This window comes from Trachinotus anak, unplaced genomic scaffold, assembly GCF_046630095.1.
Source record: "Trachinotus anak isolate AG129_WGS33_773 ecotype Australia unplaced genomic scaffold, CSIRO_AGI_Tana_v1 ptg000025l, whole genome shotgun sequence".
Taxonomy (NCBI): domain Eukaryota; kingdom Metazoa; phylum Chordata; class Actinopteri; order Carangiformes; family Carangidae; genus Trachinotus; species Trachinotus anak.
The window spans coordinates 9,274,120-9,292,943 of record NW_027273876.1 but is presented as its reverse complement, the minus strand read 5'-3'; the positions used below and the strand labels follow the sequence as shown (position 1 = coordinate 9,292,943).

Here is an 18,824-nt window from a genome sequence, read left to right as displayed (position 1 = left end):
CAAAGATCCAGAGATGGAGGGAAGAGCTAGCAGGAGTATTTCCCAGCCACCGCAGCTCCTCATCCACAGCTTCTGCTTCCCGCTCTGCCGTCCCTCTGTGATGTGTGCCTGTGTCCACTGGGGGCTACAATTAGCCCATCAAACTCATTCCAGCCGGGAATCCACACTGCGGCTCCAATCCCCTTCTCTGGCTCTCCGAAGCCTGGGTTCCTCCAAAGAGACAGGCAACTTGTAAGACTAGGGGAGGTAGCCTTTGATGTGCCAGGTTCTGCCGAGGCCTCCCTTTTTGCTCACATCAAGACTCAGGAGATATAATAATTAAAATGGGGGGAGAGGCAGCCTGACACCACAGTATGCACTTGTGTGCCATGTGCTCGCCTGTGCACCCAGGACCCTGGCCTTCACAGGTAGGGGGTGTGAAGAGCAGATATCAGTTCCCCAGTGACTGGTGAAGCAATAGCAAGTCACATGCCAGTTGAGAGATGTTCTTTATGCCAACGCTATAAATCTGTCTTGTGGCTTCTCCCGGCCTCTGATTGGCTGGCTCTGTTTCCGTCTGTGTCTGTCAGTTAAGAGCTCTCTACCCTGTAGCACTAGTGCAGCATTTCACAACCTTTCCCTGCCTGCTGCCCTGTGTTAACTTCAGTGTTAACATCATTCGCCTATAAATCAACTAGTCAACCTAAAATTAATCAACAATTTTAATTATCTGTTCGTTATTTAGGTTATTTACCAAGCAAAAACCAAGCACATCTTTTTTTTTTATGTCTGGTGCAAGAATTTGCTACTTTTATATCATCATATTTAATAACCTATATCAAATTATACTAAAAGTTATTGAATCAGCTTTAGGTTTTCGGGTATGGGGACAAGTGAAAGACATTTTTCCAAATTTTCGGACAACAACATAATCATTATTTTCAGTCCTAATCCAGTTTTTAAAATCATATATAAATCTGTGTGCAGATACGCTTCAAGCCTGTTTTTTCCTTTCTAAAAAATACATGTAAATGTATTTGTTTTAAAATGCAAGGCTTTAGAAATCTTCCATGACCTCGCCTGCATCTCCAGAGGTCCCATGTCGTGTCCAGACCCCGAGCTGAACAAACTCTGGGCCAGTGGTTCAGAAGGGCTGCTGCGTTACGTTGTGTAAGACACAGCTCCACTTCTGTCTCTGCTCCAGTGGGGCTCAGTGGCAGACAGCCAGGTAATTACACAGCACTGACTACCAGCCTGGAGAGAAAGGCCCCGCTACCACACACACACATTCACAAAAACACTTATTTGCATTCACAGAGTATACAAATCACACAACCCCACCTGGACATACACCATATCTTTCTCTCATTCTCTCTCCTCCTCCTCTCTCTCTCTCACACACACACACGCACACACACACGCAGGCGGAGCCAAACACAAGGACTCCATTATGTCAAGGAGGATTACAATGACTCCAACCTGACCCAGCTCTGCAGCCGCTCTGCCGCTGGCGTGAGTGTGCCTGAATTTACTGTTAGAGGCAAAAAAAAAAAAAAAAAAAGACTGTCCACAGTTTAAACAGGTGTGTACTTATGCAGATGCAGAGCTCAAACATGTGGTTTGCATTAGCTGCGTCAGTGGAGCCAGAGCGAACTTTCCCTGGAGCAGTCAAGCCCAACATGTCATTTGGGGTTGTTGATCTATTCACTTTCAATTCCCTGAATCCTGGAAGTGGATATTTCCTCAAATTCCAAAAGGTGTATGTATGAATAATCTATTAAGTGGTACCAGTGTGCAGAGTTTGGTTGTGAGTAATATCTAAAACATTTTTGCCAATGTTTAAGTCAAAGAGTTGAAGTACTGACGGATCACTTTTGGATAAAAAAAATTAAAAAAAAGTAGATTTGTAGAATCTCAACACATTTGTTGATTCATTTGCTTTGGTCCTTGTGCTTGAATGTTAAAGTGCACAAAACCCTTTTTCTTACAACCCTGCAACAGATCCATCCAAACACTGGCACAAACCAGTGTCTAAAGACTGAGTGTCACTTCAAATAGGAGATATTTTATATTATCTTCAAGGATGATTCAGTCTGGTTTTTCTGGTTATTCACTAACCCCAACAGGTTCACCTGCTCGGAGTTAGTAAAATGTAAAATAAAACTATTTTAAATAAAGAGGGCAACACTAATTCTTTATGGTAATGTGATCATTTCACTTATCATGAGAACATTAGCATTTCAAAACCTAAATATGAAGTTGTAAAGTGCATGAATCTACGGCTGGAGTACAGCAACAACATGGGTTAGTTATTTCATTCTGACATTACAAAAGCCTCAGAAAGTGAGTTGGCATAAAGGCAGGCAAATTGCACCAACAAAACAAAAGGGAAGTCATGCTTCAAGGAAGCAGGAGGTATTCTCTCTCTCCTCCTGTTGGTTATCCCAGACTTTTTCCAAAGAAAGAATCTTGTTTAAAAAAAAATGTCATGGATTCCAGTGAATGCCAGTGAGAATCAAGCAAGCTATTCATGCTGCCAGTTGATTTAGGCACGCCTCGCTACACACCAATCAGCCCGGCCCCGGCCTCGCCAGCCACTCACTTGTCTGCCATTCCAACACAAGATGGAGACAGTGCCAAAAGTTCCAATTAAAATATCCATTTGTGATGTCTGTGCAGAAAAAAAGAACAAAAAAAACAAAAAAAAAAAACAAGTACCAGGCTTTTTCGATCGCGTAGGAGAAAATACAACAAAAGCTGCCAAAATTCTGTGGACAAGCCACATACTTAAGAGTTTTCTGTGTACACAAACTAAATAAGTATGAAGGGTGTGTATGTAGGCAGAATGTTTGTGCACGAGAAAGAGAGACAGACAGAGCGGGTGCGTGCACGGCAGTGGGAGCGTCTTGTTATGGAGGAACAGAGCATGTTGCAGATAAGAGGGCGACGCTGTTCAAAGAAAAAGGCAGGCCGGTAAAGTGCGCGCCGATTCGACATCATTGCCTTACTGTCCCTTAATGAGCCTGGAGAGGAAGTCTGGTGTCCATCGCATCCGCTCCTGTCTCGCTCCAATCACGCTGCCGGGCTTTTTATTCAAATCTCACACCTAACTGTCACACTGCCAGTCTGGCCGCGCTGTTTATCTTACTCCGGGAGGATGTTAACAAGACAAATGAATGAATAAATACACAAATAATGCGTTTAGGTAATGTTAATAATGAATGAAATGGAAGCTGCTTCTTGACAGTAACGCTGCACTAAGGATTTTTCCCAACTTCGGTGACAGGCTTGTTTATTCTTTTCCCAGCATGCAATTCTCTGCATCTTTCGAAAAGGCAATGTCTGGCCATTGCTGGGCGTCTATAGCACATCTTGCTGATGAGAAAAAGTGCTCTGACATATTACTTTAGACTCCTCTCCCATGAAAAACAGCCCATATACCATCAAGATTGAGCCATTCTTCCCTTCATCCAAAACCTCTAGTATGATGATCCTCCTTAATCTCATGGAATCCAGGTCTCCTTTTCACCCCATCACGCTTCCCTCCTCTTATGAAATGACAGATTTCAGTGACGTTTTAACGGGCCATTCAGTTAGACTAGATTTTTTTTTTTTTGAAAGGCTGGATAAATAAATACAAAAGCATGTGCACACCTGCACAGGTATGCAACAGCAGTCAAATCGCAGCGTCACCTGCCTCAAAGAAGTGTCCCAAACTTCCAGGACTATTAGAAAAAGCAAAACAAAACAGAAAAAAAAAACAGAAGCAGGGAAAAAAATACTCAAAGAAACTGACTGGGTAGGAAAATAAGTCTCACATCAAATTCCTTCCCCGGGCCGAGACAAAAGCAGGGCCTGGCATTCAGACACCGTCGACTACACAGACGGAGAAGACAGAGGAGAAAAAAAAAAAAAAACAACACGCACATCAAAACCAGAGCCAAACAAATCCGAGAAAAGTTCAGATAGGTCTTCATTGGAACTGCCGAGAGAAACAAAATCAAATAAATTGGGGGGTTAGTATCGTTCAGGCTGGCCCGACAAATCGCAAAACACTGTTTAGAATATATGAGGAAGGTGACAGGGGGACGATGCTAAATGACTAAGAAAGCAGATACCCGGTGTTTACCCCTGCAAACTCGAAAGAGAAGCCCCTCTCCTGTTATAAAGTGGGTGGGAGCAGAAAAATGAATTCAAGGCAGCTTAAGTGCTCTCTGGAATCACTCAGCATTCCACCGTCCACAACACACACACATCCACACAGTTCAAATTTGACTGTGACAGTGTATTCATCCATAACTGTAAATTGTTCTTTGGGGAATTTGGCGGGGCTTCATGTTCTCCCCCCATCTTTCCCCACTCTAGTCCTCTTCTTCTCTCCCCTTCCAAAAAGCTGTCTCCATCACTCTCTATCACAAGCTGCTTGTACATACTTTATGTGTAACAACAGACAGTCGCCGTAGCAATAGATGGATCGCTCGATGCTGAGCCAGAGAGATTCATGGGGCCACATTGTGATCTGGAGATCATAGCTAAAGATGCAACAATAGATTGTTTGGTGCATCCTTCAAAACAACATACTCTGCTTATTAAATACTGATGTCTTAATTTAGTTCAGCGCTTCCCTGGTATCCCACAAGGTACGGCTTTCAGGGCTGGTACAGGGTTTAAATATTTTGAAACCGGATTCCTGAAAGGCTTCAAGTGTCAAAGCATCTGAGCGTCAAACCTTCCCAAGTGCTCAGTGATAATAAAAAGTATTTGGACCATTTACAAAGCCTGACGGAAGTTTTGTGCCTCACATGAACACTGTGTACTCTTAAAGGCCTTATTATGGCATGTCAGAGTACCAGAGTTCTCCTGGACACCACAAACTTTTCTTTCACTTATGATTCAAACGCCAAAAGTCGAGCAGGAGGAAGAATCCTCACTACCTTTGCTTTTGTGATGTGAATTAAGCACCTACTGAGAAACCCGGTCACTACTTCTCCCAAAGACTAGTTCTTATGAACATTACTTATGTCCCTGATAAGTCTCAGACATAAAACAGTAGGGGTGGGCAATCTGGCCAAAACATCATATGGAAATCTTTTAGTGTAGAATCGCAGATTTTGGTTGAACTCATGATCCGTTGTGCATATGGTTGCCTGGACAACAAATGTCTGCATCCTCATTCCGCTCTGATTTTATTCTGAAAAACCCTGAATGGAAGTTGTGATTCATATCTTTCCACCACTTTGACGCTTCTTTCAGACGGACTGCAACGCCAAAGTCTCGGACTGCAGCTGGCGACGGTGGTTCCTGTTCTGCTCAAGTGGAGAACTGTGGCCTACATGTGCTGCTACACCAAGCTCAAGGACGACAACGTCTTTGCTACTTTCCACAGTTTTATTCTGGTTGTTGTTGCAGTCAACTGACAGCTTCCTACATAAGAGAAAGCCTGACTTTTCTTTGGTTCAAATGCATACAAAAAAAGCATGCTCCTCTAAAAAGTAAAAACACTAAGTAGTTATATATTTTAAGCCCAATTTTTTTCAAATACAAGGGCAGTGATCTCATGGTTCTCATGTACCTACAGTACATGCATGCTACAACGTTTATGTAGGCACATGTGCTGGTGTCATAACGCTCAAGAGCCAAAAACTGCTCCGCATTCTGAGGGCCACCCCTGGGACATTTACTAAATCACTTCACCCTGTTCTCAAAAGTTCACTTCCAAACTTCCTGGAAAAAGGAGCAGACATTTCTGAGGAATAACAAAGAGGGTTAGTGAGAGTAATAACATTGTGTTTAATCCCACACAATTCTGCCTCGTACCAGAGCGAGAACAGCAAGCCAAAAGGGACTTGCAGCGAAAACAAATCAGCGCTCCTGCAGACGGATGTGTGTTAGCAACGCATAACAACTGAATCAAGTGTCAGGGGATTATCTATAAGAGAAATACCACAGTTTACCAAAATTGTGCCTCATACCTATGTGGAAAAACAACACAAAAACTTCAGCTGAGCTGGGGTTGAATAAAAAAGTTGTTATATATTAACACCGTTTCCCCTTTTCCTCTGCTCCCCCCCTTCCCCTCCTCTTTGTGGCTCAGCTCAAACCTCAAACCCTTCCATGCTGCTGCTGCTGGGAAAAAGAAAAAAAAGAAAAAAAAAAAACAGGTCACGGATCGCCTTACTCCAGCCTGCCTCCGTATGGTCACAGCCCCCCCCTCCTGTCCCCTCCCCTGCTCTCCCGCCTCACCTTCTCCTCTCACTCAAAACCTCATTCCATCACTGTGGCCAAATCCACCTCATCCACCCACCCATCCACCCCTGTTTCGTTCCCCCCCCCCTCTCTCTCCCCTCTTCTCCCCTCCCACCCTTCCCGTGCCCTCGGCCCAGTGCTAATTGGTAAATCTGTTGAACCATGCCAGCCCCAACAATAAGACACCTGGAGTTCTGTCAAAACAAGTTTCTCTGTGAAACGGCCTCCAGTGTTAATACAGTAGCGCAGGGAGCTGCCGAGTCTGTTGTCGCTCTCGACGCTGGCCGCAGAACGGAGCCGGGGATCGCGCTTATCTGGGGGAAATTAGTCAGAGATGAGTGCACTCCACTGTCAGTCTGTCAGGAGTGGTTCATCATAAATTAGATTATTTATCAATATAATTTCTGAACCTTGATCCTAGCTCTTTGTGCAAATGAACTATGACCAAATCATGATTACCACATCTCTCTAAAGCCTGCTGAGTGTCGTTTTTTTTTTTTTTGACTCTCCTTGCTCAGTATTCACGCCACACAGGCCTGCGAGTCAGATCTCTGGGTTAAATGAGTTCATGTCACTGTATGCAAACATACAGAGGTTCCAACCTGAAGTGACCTGGCTCTGACTGCCTGTCATCTAAAAACTCAAGTCACACCTCCAATGCAAGGATACCTACATATGCAGTGGTGCAGACAAAGGTGTGTTTGTAAGACACAAACACACACACACACGCACAAAGACAGACAGGCACACCCAACAGTGATCCTGCCAGACCTTGTCAAACAAGTTCTAGCAAAGGCGCTTGTATAAGAGAGGGAGGGGAGGGAGGCAGCATGTTGACAAGGCGAGAGGAATTCTTTTTTTTTTGCTTCTTTTTTTTTTTTTTTTTTTGTTTTAAATCCTAGTAGACTCCACCATCATATTAATAGCTGTTTGCACAATCAAGCATGGTTTACCTTCTTTTCTTTTTCTTTTTTCTTTTCTTTTTTTTTTGAAGGACTCATGTTATTTACTGACAACAAAGGCCCTGCAGAGTGTGCAAAATCAACAAGCAATTGATTAGTCAAACAATTCAAGTAGGCAATCCACAGAGCCACGGTCGCCTCAGAGGAGATTAATAAGTTCCCCTTTGGGCTTCGTAATGCCAGCCTCCTTCCAGCTTCACAGAGCCTAACTGAAGCAAACCAAAACAAGGCTTACTGATGTCCTCAGCATGTTAGCGCTGCAGTAAAATCAAGACAAATTTTACCTTTGGGCTCCGGTTTCTTTAAATTACAGCTAGTATTCGAGGGATTTCTTTGAAAGTCACAGCACAGTGACAGAGGACTCTGGTCTGTGACACTATTTTGAATTAAAGGTCCCCATTTCATTCAAAATCGAGTCACAGACCAGAATCCTCATGAAGTATTTAATCCAAATCTTCAACCAGGGGACAGAAACTGTGTGTTTTTGCTCCATCTATCTCTCCGTTCTTGCATCCAGATGCTGTTAATAAAGAGAAGTCTTCAAAACAGCTGCACAAGAGAAATACAATACTCCTTTCTCCTGCTGGTGGATTCTTAGCCTATTCAAACCAAATACATCCACGTTTTTACGGCAACTACACCCAAAGCTACAAAGGATGTTGTCATTAAACCTGAGCGATCCAGAAACCGAGACCCGTTAGGCATAGGACAAATAGAAAAGGCAAACACAGCTCTTACCACATAGAGTTAAAAGCCAACAGCAAAACTGAACTTGACTCCACCAAGAAGCTGCTGTTATAAAATGTAAGTAAGCACATTGCTCAAATGTATGAGGCTCCATCACCGGGACTGGCATTTTTAGACATTAAAAAGCACATCAGCATCAAAGCAGCAGCACTGAATTAGCACAAAGCGCAACACAGCATGATTATCATTCATCATCACCAGGATTTAGTTTTTTTCATTCATTATTTTTCTTTGAAATCATCAATTATCAGTTGTTAATTTGTGTGTGGAATCAACCAAAAAAACCCAACAAGATATTTTTGGAATTCAAAGGTCTCTCACCAAATGAAATTGGTGAAGGCTCAGATCTGACTGTCCGGGGAATTCCCAGCAGAAGGGCCCCTGAAAGGCAAAGATGGACGTTCCCAAGTCACACAATTATATCAGCTCTCCATCTCTCGTTCGCTCTCTCTCTCACACACACACACACACACACACACACACACACACACACACACACACACAAGCATGCACATCTGCACAGGTTTTATGCGAAGCAACGTATTCTCCCAGGAAATAATGCATCCCTTGGCTTTTTAGTTATTTAAACTACTACCTCACCTCTGCTGGCTCAGCTTTCTCCTGGGTGCATGTTTGGCACCATTATTACTAATTTTACACAGAGAGAATAGGAGAACACTGGCTCTGCACTGGTTACATGGCTGTTGGCACTGGCTGGCTGGTTGTTAAAGTAATATTTGACTTCAGTGGAACATTTAACCTCCTCAGCATCCGCACCGTCACAGACGCTCAGGAGCAATCAGCTGGTCTGGGGATCCACTGTCACCACCAAGGCAGCGAAATCCAGCACAGAGACGTAAGGAAGTGCAAGAGTCATGTTCTTGATTTTAGAGATGCTAAATGAGTTTTAAATGACAGCAAGGAAGTGTGCTGACTATGGGTCCCCAGAGCAGTCATTTCTGATATTTTTATCATTTCAGTGTGTGCACTGCAACTGAACTGTCTCGCCTTGTATTATTAGCTGTTTAAATAAAGGTTTATTTAGAGGAAGGAGCATTCAGAGTTAAACAGATTTGTATCTGCTCCTAATAGCAAAAAAAAAAATCTGATCTCACATCCCTCTGATAAATATCTGGAGATGACAGAGGACAGGAAAGGAAGACAGAGGAAGAAAATAATAAATGGGTGAAACAGATTTTCTAAATAATAAAGGACACACAAGTAGAAGACTCAGAACATGCAGAGAAAAGCAACAGGGTCTTTAGTTTACTGAAGTGCACCAGTGCATAAAAGCTACTGTGCAGGTCGCTTTTTCTGCACAAAGATCACTGGGCTGTATTTGTACTTGTGCTTGAACCTGGGGCCAGCTTGATAACTTCTCATAACAGTGAACACTGTGGTTACTGGTGAAACACACACACACACACTCTTACAGATACAAATATGTATTATCCTTTTAAATGTGCGTGTCCAACACAGAGTCACACGTTAGATGGGGTAGGTTAAGTTCACAGGGGTTATGTCTCGGTCAAATACCACAGCAAGGGAAAAAAAAAAAAAAAAAAGACGACAATGGCCCTAGAGCTACTCACACACACACACACACACACACACACACACACACACACACACAAACACAGGGACAGGGACAGACAATACAAAGAGCTGCTATTCACATTTCCTACAATCAGATGTTGTAATGGAGAAGCTACTTAACAGTGTTCTTAACAAATTCAATACATACATTTGACAAAAAAATGTGACATTTTGAATTCTGGTCATTTGGCCCTTAGCATAAGCATTAGCATTGTTATTAAAGCTAAATGGCCTTCTAGGTAATTCAGCAGGTACCTTTACTTTGAAAAGTTTAGGTATTCTGTGAAGTCCATGAAGGAGTGTGACGACTCTTCAGTCACTGTTGTGTTGTTGTTGCTGACTAAGCCAACACTGTGCGGATTGTCTGTTGGAACAAGCAGCCGTCCAGACTGCTGGACAGATACAATGACTGAGGTGCTCTCATTTTCATTGTCACTGCTCCCGGGCCTGACGCCACGTCTCGACGGCCTCAGATTTTGTCCCGAGCTGATGATGTAAGTGTGAGCCCATGAACAAACATCTTGTCTGGAGAAGACAGTGAGAGACAGCTGACGGGCACAATGCTCTCTATCTGAGGTCTGGATCACGTGCCAAAAAAGAACTGGGTGATATAGATAAAATCTTCAATCGTGGTAAATGTAAATTAATCAGTAAATATCTCTCTGGAAATTCATTTATAGACATAAGAACCAAATGGTAACGTCTGTTACATCACCCAATCCTGCACGCGAAGAGCATTTTGTAACTCTGCGTCCAAAAGTGACCACAACAATAAATAAATGTGTGAGACAGAGCTTTCTCTTGCAGCAAAGGTTAAGGGTGGATGGAGGGATGCGTGCACAGGAAGAAGACAAAAGGAAGGGAGAGAGGCTGTTTGGAAAAGTGCTTGAAATGCAGAGGGAAAGAGCAGCTAAAGGTCAGCTTAAGTCAGGATAGAGAAAGCCTTCTAGGTAAAGTCTGTGGACAGTGTGTGGGTGGTGCCTGCTGACCGTGGGGTCGCTCATTAACAGCTGAGGAGGCCAGGCCTCCCAGAGTCCTGAGCAATTGTTTGACCAGCCCAGGTGCATGGCCCATTCAGACCACAGGAAGCCCTTTTTATCCCCGTTCCTCCAAGATGGACAGAGAAGCGGTCAAGGAGGATGAATGTGATCCAGGCTGTGTCTTTTCTAACACTAACATAGAGTAGCAGTCACATGCCCGTCCAGTCCTTTGGCCCATTGTGGGGATCCACAGAGTTATTGTGGCATGTCTTTTCTATATGCTTGGCTAAATGCTGTGTTTTTTTATATAATATCAAAAACATGTCTGTCTTTTCATACAGCCCCTTTCCAGTGCACACTGGTCAGAGAAACAAGTGAGAGTGAATGGGAATAAAATAAGCATGTTGAGTAGTTGTAAAGGCTCAGGTGGGAGGTCTTACAGGCCGTAAAAATGGCCAGATTCCATCACTTCCTCCACACTAATTACCATACACTTGGAACAAGTGCCCTCCCTCTCTTCATCCCTGGGCTTCACTACCTCTGACACACACACACTCACACACACTAACAACACAGTGAGGTGCAGTTGGGAAATGGTTAACACTCCAGCCGTCCCCTGCTGCCAGTGAAAGCCCACAAAACAATGGAGACATTGTTCAGCCAGGGCTAGGCCCTAGACTCTAAGGCTGTGTATGTGTGCGTGTGTGTGTGTGTGTGCGCGCACGTGAATGTCAGGAGAGTGTAGTTTGTGTGTAGGCTCTTAACATGTGAATGTTTCTGCCCTAATTCCCAGAATGGCAAATTAAGAAAAGTGATTCCATAGAAAATGACTCATGTTAAAAATGCTTTTAGATCTCGTTCTAGAGTTACTGTTCTTTATATGAAAATGAAAATGTTTGATCAAATAAGATGGGATGGTTTGATACTTGTCAGCCAAGTGATGTCATGACATTTCCAACATGAGCCTCGACTCCTGCAGAGGCCTTTATACACCACCATTGTTGATGCTATCACACTTTAAATAGTGGATTTACAAAACAATCTGGTATGGTATGCTATGTTGTGTTATTGGGTTAATGCAGTAATCACAGTCTAAATAATAGAAGTGTGAAACTGGTCCAAAACACACATATACACACCACTTCCTAAATTCCTCCACCAGCTTTCAGCCGCAGCCTGCTGCTAAGTATCCACAAAGCCTCTATCAGTCCATGACGGCAAATTAAAACATCACAATAAAAGGCAAGTTGACAAAGCAAGGACTGTTTATGGTCTGTCCCTCAGGAGCTGTGTGAGGCATAAGAATGTTTCTGGGAGTCTCTCCCTCAAAAAAGACACATCAATAGGTGGATAAATATTGAATAACGTTCAGCCAATGGCATAAAAGTTCAACGGCGGCAGGTTTCGAGGCTGCCTGCGGGGTGGTCAGGCACTTCAAAAGGTCCTGCGTGGCCCCCTTTGAGAGCATGGTAAACAGGGGCATATTGCGTGCCCTCAGAAAGACCAGCCTGCGTGAGGTCACTTCCTCTTTTCTCGGCTGACCCTCAAGTATTCCTGCCTCGCCTGAGCCTTCCAGCCAGACCGTCTGTCTGCCTCTCCGCCCCTGTCCATCCTTCGCCTCCATCCCTCTCCTCAGCCACAACTTTCTAACAGGCTTTATCTACAGCCATCTGTATATCTCCTTCTATCTCTCACTGTCTGCCTATTGTTGTTTCAACTGTGTCAGGGTCACTCAGGCTTCAGATCGCTGTTATCTAGCAGGCCAATCGACGGCTTCTTATCGCTGCCAGTGCAGCCCGCAGGCGCTCCAGGCAGGGAGAGGTCAAGGTGCCTGAGTGTTTCTTCGCATTTGTAAACAAAAAGAAACTACCGTTTACAGTCCAATTAATTGATAAGGGGATCACGTACTGGAACAAGCAGGCCTGCATCCTGTAGTAAAAAAAAAAAAAAAAGCTTGACTGATTGAGTGACACCAGCGGGAGTCCGTGTGGGGTTATCATTGGCATTCACGATGCTGTCCACAGTAATCTGTCTTTTCTATATGTACGGCAGCCAGTATGATGCAAACCAGCGAAACATTCAATCACACTTCCTTCTCAGTCAGAGGTGGATGCTGGAGCAGGATGGAAGGGGCGCCAACAATACAAGCTGCATTTCACATTCAATTTCATCACATGTGCCAACAGCGAGTTGTGTGCCTATGCAGTGATGCTGCAATGCCTCTGATCTTATCAGCCTGTGTACTCTATCAAACAGATCACACTAGGGCTGGGCAATATGACCACAAATATTACAATATATTCTCTCTTATTGATCAGTGTCAGAACTAATTACGATATGCATTTAACAGCGCTCCCACCGCTCCCTTCTGCTTTTGCCTCCACTTTCTGCTCAGAACTAAAGCCCGAAAAAAAAAGAAGAGAAAAAGCAGACGTTTCATTTAAGTTTCATTTACTGAGATATTTATCATCAACTCCAACCGTTTTCATCACCTAGCAAAGACATCTTTGGAATTCAAAAGTCTCTTAGCTTCATTAGTTTCTTAGGTTTTTCTAAAATCACTTCCTCATCTGTGGTTAGAAACCTCAAATCCTAATCACGACTAAATCACATTTGTTGTTCCTCTGCCTGTGTGTCCCCAAAATTGAACAGAATAAAATTGTATTTTTAACCTCACCATGAATGTAATAAGCATATTATATGCAAAAAAAAAAAAAAAGCATTGACAATTTTCTGTTATTGTTAAACTACTGTACACAATTTATTGTTCCTTTAACCCGAGCTAAACTATGGCCTGGGAAAAGTTGGTAGTGATTAACCCATTGTTCACAAGACAGTTGCTCAGTATTTTGTCTGAGTTGAACCAAAACAAAGTTTGGCATTTGACTGACGTTTTACAATTCTGCTCCACCGCCACTTTCTCACCAACATCTTCATCTTTACATCTCGCTAATAACCTGTGATCTATCACCAATTTTCGTATCATCTTTTCATGTAACTCACTGGGTACAATCACAACATTTTGTTGTTGTGAACTGGTGAAGAACTTCAGCGATGTGCAAGCCTATTTCTTCCATTTGACTGGTTGTCCATCTTTGTTGTTTCAAGTCTGTTTTCGCCCCACAGCCACTTTCTGTTTTGTGATGAGTTGCTGGTGTTGTCTGTTTGTTCCAAGCCCTGTTAAGTGTTGCACACTTGACTGTTTGTATTACAACTGTCTGTGGACACTGTGAAAAATAAATCCTAAATTTAGTATTCTAAAAAATAACCCCCAGAAATATTTTGTTATAATTACAGATCATTTTAGCACCCAGGTCATCATTAAGCTATCGAATAAAAACTATATATAACAACAAGACGTGTATATAAAATGTGTTTTATAACGTCACCAACACATTCTAAAAACTTGTGGCTGCAACCACTACACTTTACTTTGGTTCTAAAACTTACAGCAAGAGTTTAGGTGGATGTGAGGTGGTGGAGTATTTACAGCCACATGACTCATAGCAGAACAAAACCTAAAGTATTTACCTGCAGCTTTTGCTTCCTACAACCAGTTTAATGACTTCATAGAAGCTGGGACTTTTTCAGCGTCTCCTAAAATAACAGAGTAAGAAGAGGCCCCTGAACTCTTTGGTATAAAAATAACAGCAGCATCACAGGGGAAGATAAGGAGGGCCTTAGCTGGGCTTGTTTTGTTCAGAGCAACACTGTCATCTCTAGCGCTTTGTCTTAAACACAACTTTTGACAAGGTTTCTGTTTCAAATATGCAACCTTGTCGACTCCTGCTATTTTAAGATGTGCTTAACTTAAATTGGCAAAATACCAAGGAGGCCTCGGCTCGCCAACTTATGAGTAACTGGTTTTTATTCCAGACCGTAAAAGAATCTGAACTGATCAAATGTTAAATGTGACTCTGAGGGACACTGTTTCTTGACAGTATAACTTATAACGTGCGCGATAAAAATCATCACTACCTTCCACGTGAGCTCCACAGCTATGACGACGACTAACTGTGTTGATGTACAGAGTACATAAACAAAAGAACGGGTCATCTGTGTGTTATTAGCTCCGGCACTGAACTTTTACCGCAGGAGCTGCTGTATTCATGAGCACACAAACTTGGAAAGCTGCTCCATCTAAAAATCGTTCTGCGTTTTTTTTTTTTTTTTTCAAATTTTCATGTTTATAACAATATGTAGAAGATGCAGGACTCCAAAACAAAAAGTAACAACTGTGCCAATAATGGCCAAGGGCATTCATGGTCACCTCATTAATTCTGCTCAGTCCCCACTCTCATTGATTTTCCTGGCTCGCTAACCTCGTGACCACATACGTACACCTCCCTATGTTCAACCTTTTCGCTGACCTCCTGAAAACTTTATGCCTTTGGCTAACTGCTAAGTTCACATCCAACTGTTCATTCTAGAGCTGCTAGCCTCTTAGATATTGACATGCCTGGGGTGGACGCTGTGTTATGCGTATGTGCTGTGTATGCCCCTATGGCGGTCCAGCCAACTCTCCTGCCAGAGTTCTCCTCCAACTCCGTGGATAGGGTAATCAATGTTGAAGGAGCGCCCACACTTTCTTCAAAGACAGTATGTTAGCAGCCCAAGCATTAGCTCATTCTCATGAAAAAGTTGTCAACATGAGGCCAGTTTTTCATTTTCATCCAGCTCGGTACAAAGCTGAGCTGGGAGTTATCACTTTCTCTGGGATTACGGGCGGCGTGGCCGTCCAAAGAACAACTGCTGCACCTGCCGCAGCCGCAGCCCCCAACTCCATCCGCCTGCTGATCGCTAACTGACAGACAAAAGCTCCACTTTCTGCCACCCACAAAACTTTCATTGTCAAAACGTGCACGTATAGAAGAACAAGTTTACATAAAACTGCCTGGGCTGTGATTTAAGGGTAAATGCAAACAAATATGCATTTTTTCCAGTTAAAGCATCCATTCAGTGGGAAAAGGGGGTGGGGAGGGCTTTAACACTGAAGAGGTTTTCAGCATGGGTGAGAGAAGGAAAGCAGGGTTTGTTTGTCTTTCTGTCATGAGTAAAGGGAAGAAGAGCTGGTGAGAGAGGAAAAGTACCGAGCGGAGTGTTACTTACAACGATGTGTGCCGGTGACGGGGACCTGGCATCTTTAAGTGCTTGTCTACTTTGAAGACCTCCTGGTTGAACATCTAGCAGGGGCCATTTCATCTGTAGGTACTGAATGGCAGAAAGGAAACAGAATGGAAAGAAAGAAACAAAACATGTTAACAATGCAGAAACCAAAGGAACAAATTAAAAATAAGACAAAAAAAAAAGGGGGAGACGACATTTCTTGACGGGTGTATGGGTGTGGAAACTCAAAAACATGGAAAAGCAAATAAAGATCTTGAGGCGGATGGTGGATGGGGTGAACACAGCCTCGAGCATGCATCCGCGAGTCCAGCAGGAGTGCGCACAGTGGTTGTGTAAACCAAATGACACTTTTTTTCTTTCCAGAAATATACAGCACTAAACTGCTTTAGTAGCCAGCCTCCTTCACAGAGAGGAGGAATTCAAAAAACAAAAAAGATTTTGTTTCTCAAGTAGCTGAGGAGTGGCTTTGGCTTTCATTAGGTCACTAATTTAGAGTTTGGGGAGGGCAGAGGTTAGCAGTAGTATTGTACACAGCTTATGGCTTTAAGATGACCTAATGTCATAAATGTGACTGTTGTCAGAGTTTTATTGGAACCCATAAAGAGGTTAAAGCGTGGTGTCTCACCACGCTCCTCTGAGGCTAAACCTCCTGACTGCCCCCATAAATGATTGACTTGGCCTCTATCAGAAGTTTCTGATTCTCTCTCTTTTTCTCCCACCCACCCTCTCTCTCTCTCTCACTCAAACACACAAGCACAGAAAACCAGATAAGCAGAAACAAGGGTCATGAGAAACATCTGTCTGCGTTATAAACTGGGTGGAGTCCTTTTAATTTGATGACATGTGCTGTGTTGACTGTTCTACCTAAAATGTTCTACTTTGTGCGTCTTCTTTAAAACAAGCAGGAGAGGCTCTATTCCTCATCTTCATATATTTAATCATCGTAAAACAGGACAAACAATCCAAATCTGCTGTCACTCCCTGTAGATTTCAGCCACTGGCTGCCCGGTGTTGACTTTGTTAGAGTATGTGGTCCAAGCTCTGCTTATCAGTGTCACGGCCACCTAGTTTGAGGGAAAGAGGTCACAGCAGCTGTTTCAGCTCTGAGGCACTGAGAGGTGAAAGGTCGAAAAACTGTAAAAAGGGGAAACTAGTGTGGAACTCAATATCAGGGGCAGCGGCTATAAACAGTGTATAACCAAAGACCTTTGGAAAAAACCACTTGCTGCAGCTACATTACATTCAAACATCAGTGTCTGGATTTGCTGAGGCAATGACAAACTCATTCGAAAAAAAGATGCATAAAACATAAAGCATTTATTGATAAAGTCTATTCAATTTCACACACTCAAATGAATCTTCATGAAATCCAAATTTTGGCATTAAAAGCAGGATTTTGTCAAGAATTTCAAACAGAAGAACAGAGATGAGAACAATCACTGGTGCTGGCTAATTACTACAAAGGAAGCGAAGGCCTATTTTGTAACCTCGGTGCCACAGATATTTCAAAGGAAAACGCAGTGTCATTAAAAATAGGAAAGGGGTAAACCCTGCATTAATGTACTTAGACCTGGATCTGGGCCCATGACACCATCTGGGCATAAAACATCAACATTATCAAGAAATCTTTTAAACAGTATTTCTGTTTTGAGTTTATTACTTCATTTCAAGATCATTTATATTATATTTCATGAATGATTGAGATCACAAGCCTCTTTGCTGTAGTGACGTCAGAAGTTCATGCAATCCTGTAACATTTCATATTTATCTCGGTATAATTATTGGCCCAGAGCCCAGATCACATTTTGGCACGTGGTGACAAAAAGTTTTGCCTTATTATAATTCACAACCTTCGCCCAGTCCTCCCTGTCTTTAACACAGTCCATGAAGTGCCGAAGGAACCAAGCTGTGGCTCTCTAGTAGCAGTTTGGCTCCTGTATGGAGAGGCAGGTACATTAATTCAATTTGTGTTGCCATTCAGCGAGGGTGACCGCTAGTTTGTATGCATGTCTGAGACAGAGTGTGTGTGTGTGTGTGTGTGTGTGAGAGAGAGCTGGTCAGAGAGTGAGTGTGTCGCGACCCTTCCTGAGACTGTGTCTATATCAGTGGTAATTAGCGAAGAGTTCACTGTGGGGTGCCTGCCAGTGGTAGACGCTGGAGGGAGTTATTGACTCCATGTCCTCGGTTACAGCCCCTGCAAAGAAAAAAAAACTGTTTGCTGCCTGGTCTTTCTCCACCGCTACCACTCATTTATGACCCCAAGATGGCTTTTACTGCTAAAAAACTGGGTTTGTTTATGCTTGTTTGTATGTCCTGAGAGTGGAAAAAGGAAAGGTTGTAAAAACTCCAGAGTTGAGGTCCTGCGGGTTTTTTATGGACCCCCCACACTGGGTATTAATTGCCATGAAGGGGAGAGAGGAGGAGGACAGGGGGGTGTTGCTGTAACAGGAAAAGAGGAGGAAGAGAGTGACGGGGCTGCTGTCATCTATGAGGTAATTCAAGACAGTGTCCATTGGTGCCAGAAGGGCGAGAGGTGGAGGGTGGGGGGGGGGGGGGGGGTCTAGTCCATGGGAAAGTCCTGCCATTGCGTGTGCACACATGCTCACACATGCAAATATTCAAACACAGCTGCAGCTGGCAGAAGGGTCGAGAGGACATTCTGAGGAGATGGGTAAGGAGCGTGAAGGTGACACCCCTGAGTGTGGCAATGGGGCAGAGAGACTTCGAAAGACTACAGAGAGAGGGAGGGTGCCGGAGCGCATGCCCTGACAAGTGGCTCCTCTTCAGCCCAGCTATTGCAAATGTTCTCACACACTAATCTCTCCTGCAGGTTTTACAAGCATGCCAAGGAAAACGGAGCCCTGGCAAGCACCGGGCTTTCCGACCACCCCCTTCTTGGCCTCCTTCCTCTCTCTCTCTCTCTCACTCTCTCTCTCCCTCTCTCTTTCTCCACCCGCCCGTCTGCCCTACTAACGGACACACCGCCTGGGCTTGAGTAGGCCCGTGACCTCTGACCCCTCTCTGCCACTCCAAACCCCTCCCAGTTCCCCACTCTGCGACCTGAAAACTCTCCTGCTATGAGGGGGCCCCCCGGGTAACTCAAGAGCCATTCCAATGTGACAAATTGCTCCGGAGTTCCAGGATAACTCTCTCCTCTCCTCTGTCGTCGTCCCCCCCACCCCCCCAC

At 43.7% G+C, this 18,824-nt stretch overlaps 1 protein-coding gene across 36 annotated transcripts in view; it reads right to left on the bottom strand.

Moving 5' to 3' along the window:
* The window catches only part of tcf7l2 (transcription factor 7 like 2), a 90,367-nt gene that overhangs the window by 43,348 nt on the left and 28,195 nt on the right, over positions 1-18,824 (bottom strand). For 22 of the 36 annotated variants that reach the window (XM_071461677.1, XM_071461678.1, XM_071461679.1 and 19 more), the window contains exons 4-5: positions 15,620-15,721; positions 8,256-8,315 (exon numbers count right to left, since the gene is read on the bottom strand). The exons of 4 other annotated variants lie outside the window; for them this stretch is intronic. In XM_071461677.1, the coding sequence (XP_071317778.1) occupies positions 8,256-8,315; positions 15,620-15,721 (162 nt within the window). The remainder of the gene's footprint in view (positions 1-8,255; positions 8,316-15,619; positions 15,722-18,824) is intronic. 10 more of the 36 variants (XM_071461664.1, XM_071461685.1, XM_071461690.1 and 7 more) reach the window with 1 other exon arrangement.